At 39.8% G+C, this 7,190-nt stretch overlaps 3 protein-coding genes across 3 annotated transcripts in view; 1 reads left to right on the plus strand and 2 right to left on the minus strand.

Annotated features, from left to right (window-relative positions):
* LOC112515213 overlaps window positions 1–2,271 on the minus strand; it is a 3,988-nt gene extending 1,717 nt beyond the window's left edge. Inside the window, exons 1-4 of the mRNA XM_025121883.1 lie at window positions 1,554–2,271; window positions 946–1,339; window positions 549–795; window positions 245–423 (exon numbers count right to left, since the gene is read on the minus strand). Of these exons, the coding sequence (XP_024977651.1) occupies window positions 245–423; window positions 549–795; window positions 946–1,339; window positions 1,554–2,271 (1,538 nt within the window). The remainder of the gene's footprint in view (window positions 1–244; window positions 424–548; window positions 796–945; window positions 1,340–1,553) is intronic.
* Window positions 1–7,190, minus strand: part of LOC112515334 — a 31,508-nt gene that overhangs the window by 6,474 nt on the left and 17,844 nt on the right. The window lies entirely within an intron of this gene.
* On the plus strand, window positions 4,208–5,618 carry LOC112515214 (zinc finger BED domain-containing protein RICESLEEPER 2-like). Its single transcript, XM_025121884.1, has 2 exons — window positions 4,208–4,534; window positions 4,653–5,618. The coding sequence occupies exons 1-2, from the start codon at window positions 4,208–4,210 to the stop codon at window positions 5,616–5,618; spliced, it is 1,293 nt and encodes a 430-aa protein (XP_024977652.1).

The following is a 7,190-nucleotide window of genomic DNA, read 5'->3' on the forward strand; positions in this document are numbered from 1 at the left end:
CGATGCGTATGCGATAACTTTTTCCTTTTGCATCAGTACACATCCCATCCCTTGATGTGAAGCATCACAATAGACTACAAAATTGTCTACTCCCTCTGGTAAGGCCAAGATCGGTGTGTTGCATAACTTGTGTTTGAGTGTCTGAAAGGCTTCCTCTTGTTTCTCTCCCCAAATGAACTTCTTATCATTTTGGGTTAGAGTTGTTAGTGGTTGCGCGATCTTAGAAAAATTCTCGATAAATCACCGGTAATAACCTGCCAATCCAAGAAATTGGCGGATCTCGGTTGGTGTCTTCGGGGCTTCCCATTTCTTAATGGCCTCAATCTTAGCTGGATCAACTTGGATTCCTTTTTCATTCACCACGTGGCCAAGAAAGTGCACTTCACGAATCCAAAATTCGCATTTAGAGAATTTGGCGTACAACTTTTCGTTTTTAAGCAATTGCAGTATCAGTTTTAAATGTTGCTCGTCTCCTTTTTGTCTCGAGAATAAATAAGTATGTCATCTATAAACACGATCACGAACTTGTCTAGATACGGTCGACATACTCTATTCATCAAATCCATGAAGACTGCTGGTGCGTTTGTTAGACCAAAAGGCATGACTAGGAACTCGTAATGACCGTATCGAGTCCTAAACGCCGTCTTGGGAATATCCTCTTCTCGCACTCTCATTTGATGATATCCAGACCTAAGATCGATCTTCGAGAAGTATGCAGCTCCTTGAAGTTGGTCAAATAGGTCATCAATCCGGGGAAGGGGGTATCGGTTCTTAACAGTCAACTTGTTGAGTTCTCTATAATCGATACACATTCGAAAAGATCCATCCTTCTTTTTGACAAACAAAACTAGAGCTCCCCAAGGTGAAGAGTTGGGTCTGATAAATCCTTTATTGAGTAATTCCTGAAGTTGTTCCGACAGCTCCTTCATCTCAGATGGTGCTAACCGATATGGTGCTTTTGCCACGGGTGCAGCCCCAGGAATTAGTTTTATATAGATCTCAACTTGTCTTGGTGGGGGTATTCCAGGCAATTCATCTGGGAATACTTCGGGAAAGTCCCGAATTATAAGAATATCTTGAACGCGTTTTTCTTCAGCTTTCTTATCCATAACGTGAGCTAGAAAGGCAATGCAGTCCTTTCTCAAATACTTTCGCATCTTCAAACACGTCACTATTTTAATACCCCTTCTGGTTTTCTCTCCGTGTACTTCGAGTATTCCCCCTTCGGGTAACCGAATTCGAATGATCTTCTCGAAACAACTAATTTTAGCTCGGTTCTTGATTAACCAATCCATGCCCACAATTATGTCAAAACTTCCTAGTTGGATCGAGATTAAATCTATACGAAAATCCCTACTAGTCAAGTTTAAARTGCARTCCATTATTAYGTCTTTGGCCTTACACTCTTGACCGTTGGCATATTCAATGATGTATACTTCTTTCAACTTTTGAGGTCTTAGATTTATTTTTGGTCTAAAATCTAATGACACAAAACTCCTATTCGCTCCAGAATCAAATAGTACAGATACGTAATGATTATAAGAGAAACGTACCTGTAACTACATCTGGATTCTGCCTTGCTTCCTCAGCTCCAATCTCAAATACTCGGCCTCTTGCCGGACCTCCTTGATTTCCTTGGTTGGCTGGTCGTGCTTGGTTAGTGTTCGGTCTCTGGTTCCATCGTGGACATGCATTCCGAAAGTGATCTGGGCTTCCACACTCGAAACATGCCCGCGTTCCTATGCTCCTGCAATCTTTGGCATAGTGACTTCCTTTGTTGCATTTTTGACAGGTAATACATCGTCCGACATGTTGTTTATTGCACTTCTCACACCTTTGATAAGTTCTTTTATCCTTCTCTGCTGATTGAGTCTGAATCCCGTAGTTTCCTGATATTTTCAGAGCCTTTCCCATTCTTCCCCCAGACTGCCTTCGTGTAGGTTCCTCCATCTTTCTCTTCCCTGAAGCCTTATCTTTTACAAACATTCCCGAACGAGTAGCATTGTTGGTGAGTTTGGTTGCCGAACTTACTACCTCTTGTAGGGTATTTGGGTTTGCCAAAGTAACATCCCCGCGTATCACCGAAGATAATCCCCAAATATATCTATCAACTCGATTATCTTCGGCTGTCACTAGATGCAGTACCATTTTTGCCAACTCATGAAAACGTGCAGTATAAGAGTCTATATCATTTCCTCTCATTTCATGATTCCATAATTCTGCTTCCAGTTTTTGGATCTCGCTCCTTGGACAATACTCTTCTTTCATCATCCTCTTAAAATCTTCCCACGTAAGACCGTTGGCGGCTTCTCGGCCCCGAGTTTGTACTTGGGTATTCCACTAAGTTAATGCTCGTCCTTGTAATAGACATGCAGCAAAACTCTACTTTCTTCCCTTCGGTACATTTGCTAATATGGAGCACAGACTCCATGCTCTCTAACCAAGTCAGTAATCTCACGGCTCCCTCAGTCCCATGAAATTCCTTCGGATTACAACTCCTAAAGGATTTGTACGTACATTCTCTATTTCCCGACCCTTGATTGTTGTTTTGATTATTATTCAGGCCAGCTGCCACTTGGCTAACAATGTTTGGAAGTGCAGCCATGAGTTGCTCGGATACAAGTCGTGCAACTTCAGAATCATCCCTTCTCGGAGGCATTGTTCTAAAACACAATTTTAAATTAGGTTTTGGTCAACTTATGTTACTATGGCCATAATAAATCTACTTACTAAATCATACGTATCTTATAACATACATCTAACATTATTCATGAAAACATATACTCCAAAACAACATGTGATAAATAGATAACATGCATAAATTTCATAAATAGCCAAAGCAAACCAAACATAAGTTTTAAAATACAAACCAAAAGACATTAAATTGTTTAAATTTAAACATATAGGCTACAAGCCCCAAAAGAAGGTATTATCCACCCAAAAGTTTCAAAATGACGGGAGTTCCCTAACGCATTAACACCCTAATCAATATCCCTATTATCATCACTAGGGGTGTAAATGAGACGAGACAACTCGCGAGCTACTCGAAATCGACTCGGTCAACACTCGACTCGAATAAGTTCGACTCGAACTCGAGCTCGACTTGACATACTAACGAGCCGATCCGAGCTATCTGATACTCGACTCAATAGGCTCGTGAGATACTCGAATATATTTTTTATATAATTAATTATATAATACATTTTATAGTCATTAGCCCAAACATATAAATTCTTAAGCCCACCCTCTTAATGGACCAACCCAAACAGTCATATGAGCAGACCTTTTGACCATCGTTTACCCTTTTCTCTCTAATCTTCTCTCGAATTTTCTTCTCGACTTCTCCAGTCTCCCGTTGTCTCGCACAACCTACTGCCCTACTCAACTACTCTCGTATCTCGTCGCTCGCACTCGCAGACCTCCAGACCGCAATCACTCTTGCAGGCTTCACTGTCGCCGGTATCGCCTACTGCCGACGGTATCACCTACTGCCGGTATCGCCTCCTGCAGATCCTCACGGGTTGACCCCTCTATCTCTCGCTCTCTCCTCTTCGCCTTCAGTTCCTCACGCCGGTATCGACCACTCTGTCTCTCGCTAATAATTTCATTTTTTGTAATTAATTTCTCAATTTGCTACGCCTAGGATTATGGATTATGTCCATTACTGGACTGAATTATCTTGAATAGTTGAATGCAAACAGGGCAATTTTTCAATTTTTTCTTAATTTGCTACTCCTTTATCTTGAATAGTTCAATTTTTTTTTCTATTAAGGTTATCTTATTATATTCTGTTTTAGGGATTTGTAGTCGTGAAATAAGAACATGGAGAGTTAATAGACAAGATTCATAGTGAATATTAGAAAATGGAGAGTTATAGACTAGATTCATGGTGGATACCTTGTTTCGCCTCTCTACATTTATACCTTGTTTTTTTTTTTTGCACAACTTGTTAGATGTTCTCTTAGACACGGTTTTCTTAGACACTCACATTTTAATATAGATCTGTAGCCAGTGAAAAATGGTCTGTGATGGAGACATCAAAATTTTCTCTGTTTAATGAAGTATTTTAATGATCGTTGACCAAACATTTACAATTCTAGAGATGTCTAGTGGACCACAAGTATCTTCCATGGCTGTTGGTGTTCCAAACGAAGATTTGCATGTAATTGTTGATGAAGGAGGATAAAATGAAGGGGATAACGTGTCAATGGAGGTTAATGAAGAGCCTTGTGAAACCCCCCTTAACACCACAAATAAAGAAGCTGAGAATGATAATAATCCGTTTCATAACTCTAAAAGACCAAGAAGATCAAAAGTATGGGATGAATTTTTTGATCCTGATATGATAAAAAATCAATGGAAAGTAAGGTGCAAGTATTGTAAAACTCCTTTTTCTCTTTTGAAATCTAAGAGCACTACCCATATGCACCGACATTTGGAATCTAGTGTTATGAAAGCGAAACACATGAGACAACAAAAGTTGATTAATTTTTTGTCATCTGATTCAAGCACTGGTACAAATCAATCTGGATTTGTTAGTGCTTTACATAATGGTAAACTTGACATGTTAAAGATGCGAGAGGGGATAGCCCATTGGATCACTATGCATCTTTGTGTACTAATAAAACTTAATCTTTGTGTATTCGTGTTAGGTTTTCACAATTTCTGTGGACAATGCATCTGCAAATGATTCTTGTATTGCAATTTTGAAGGATAATTTTGAATCAAATGGGAGGCTTATTTRCGGTGGAAAATTGTTTCACGTCCGATGTTGTGCCCACATTCTTAACATTATGGTTCAACATGGTCTTCAACAAGTGAARGATATTATTGTGAAAGTCCATGATACCGTTGATTACTTGAACTCAAGTGAAGCACGTCTTAAGCGTTTTGGTGAACTTGTAAGCCAATACAMCATGAATCATCGGAAGTTAGTTCTTGAATGCAAGACWCGTTGGAATTCAACATACGATATGCTAGATTGTGCCATCAAGTTTAGACAGGTATTTCCTCGATATTCTTTGCATGATCGTAATTATACTTCTTGTCCGACTGAAGAGGAATGGAGTAAGATTGCAAAATTGCTCGATATATTGAAAATATTTAAAGATGCTACTAACTCCATATCTGGTTCTGAATATCCAACTTCCAACTTGTTTCTTGCTGAAGTACAAAGGATTAAAGTTATGTTGGATAAACAATCTCAGTCGAATGATGATTTTGTTAGAAGTATGGTAAACCACATGAAAGAGAGATTTGATAAATATTGGGGGGAATGTAACATGCTAATGTCAATAGGGACCGTGTTAGACCCTAGATTGAAAATGAGGGCTATAGAGATTGCATGGCCTAAAATGTTTCCTTTAAGTGTAGCTCGGGATAATATTAGTAAAGTCAAAGAGGTGATGTATGAGCTTTTTGATGAATATGTGAGAATGTATTCTTCTTCTATTGGGGATGAAAGTGTCGAATGTGAATTTGGATCAAATACTCGTGAAGGAAATGATGGWTCTAGTGGTTTATCTGAACTTTTGTTAGATGTTTTTAGTGGGGAGACATCGATAACTCGTGTGAAATCTGAGCTTGACATGTATCTAGAAGAGGGGTGTTTTCTTTAGTCAAGACTACAAATTTAATGTGTTATCTTGGTGGAAGGAACAATCAAACAAGTTCCGAATTTTATCTAGAATGGCTACAAATATCTTGTCTGTTCCTATCACTACTGTGGCTTCGGTGGCAACTTTTAGTGCCGGTGGTCGTGTAATAGATCCTGACAGAGCTTCTCTTGCTCCGGAAACGGTCCAAATGTTGATGTGCACGGGTGATTGGTGTAGATCACTCCATGGCGTGAAAAGGAAGAATAAGGTAAATGTGTAAATATGCTAAGTTATTTATCTTTACCTTTAACATGTACATTAATTTGTTTTTGTTTTTATTGTAGGGGAACGAAGAACAACCAAAGGAAATCTTTATTCAAGTGCCGTTCATGGAACCCGGGATTTGAAAGCGAAATAAGATTGTTGATTTGTTGATGGATTTATAAGTATTTGGTTTTAATATTGTATTTCTTTTGACTTCGTTTTGATTTGTTGATGGATTTATAATTTGGTTGTAAACTCTTAATTTTCCGGATTTAATTTCTTGGTTTTAAATTTATTTTGAACTTCATATTATTGTTATGCATTAAACGAGTTCGAGCTCGAGTTCGAGCTTGATTCGAGTTCGAGCTTGATTCGAGCTTAGTTCGAGCTTGATTCGAGTTCGAGCTTGATTCGAGCTTAGTTCGATCTTGAATCGAGTTCGAGCCTGAAAAATAGTTATCGAGTTCGAGTCGAGCTTCGATTTTGACTACTCGCGAGTTTTCGAGTCGAGTTCGAGCTTCAAAATTAGGTTTCGAGTTCGAGTCGAGTATAATGATACTCGAGCTCGACTCGCATCATTTATACCCCTAATCATCACCAAAGCTCCTACCGCCCAAAACAAGTACGCGTACAATCTCCGAATTGCCCTCCTAGTCTCGAAAGCGACCTCCATAATCCCCGTAGTAAGATCATCCTGTGTGAGCAAGACTGTAAAAATGTCGTCTAAGGACTGCTGGACGTGATCAAGTGTATGACGGTGGAACTGTAACTGACTGCTCAAGCCTGAGGCCTAAAAGTTCTTCGCTGCAGTCATGCCCCGAGGCTGTGGCATAGGAACTCCAATTGGTGGGGGAGGAAGGTCATGCTCCGCGATCGGGACTGCGATCCGGCTGGCTCGCTCAGAGGCTCGGAGGGAATTGCGATAGTCACCCTCCTGGGAGGGAGATCACGCTTTGGGGCGGTTCTCATGATCCTAGGTCCTCGCGACGGACCAGCCACATCAACCGGAGGTGGCGTAGGTACAGATGATTCAACAGAAGTCTCTCGGGTGGCTGCGTCACTTTCCTCGGACGGGTTGGTTTCTCCTAGGGAGGCTGGTAAAGTAACCGTAATCGTCAAGGGAGTGCTCAGGGAGTGAGGATGAGTGAGACATTTTTAAACTGTGACAGTAACAAATTTAATTACTAACTGTACCTAAGTAAATAATAATTCATAAAATGAAAATACTCATGCAACTCACAATTATGCTTTTCCTTTGGGCAAGAAATTTTTATTTTAGCCGACTTCCAATATAATTGTTCCTTGTCCCTCCTTAAACATATTAAATTA

This window comes from Cynara cardunculus (genome assembly GCF_001531365.2).
Source record: "Cynara cardunculus var. scolymus isolate 2C chromosome LG 7, CcrdV1, whole genome shotgun sequence".
In the NCBI taxonomy this organism is placed as follows: Eukaryota; Viridiplantae; Streptophyta; class Magnoliopsida; order Asterales; family Asteraceae; genus Cynara; species Cynara cardunculus.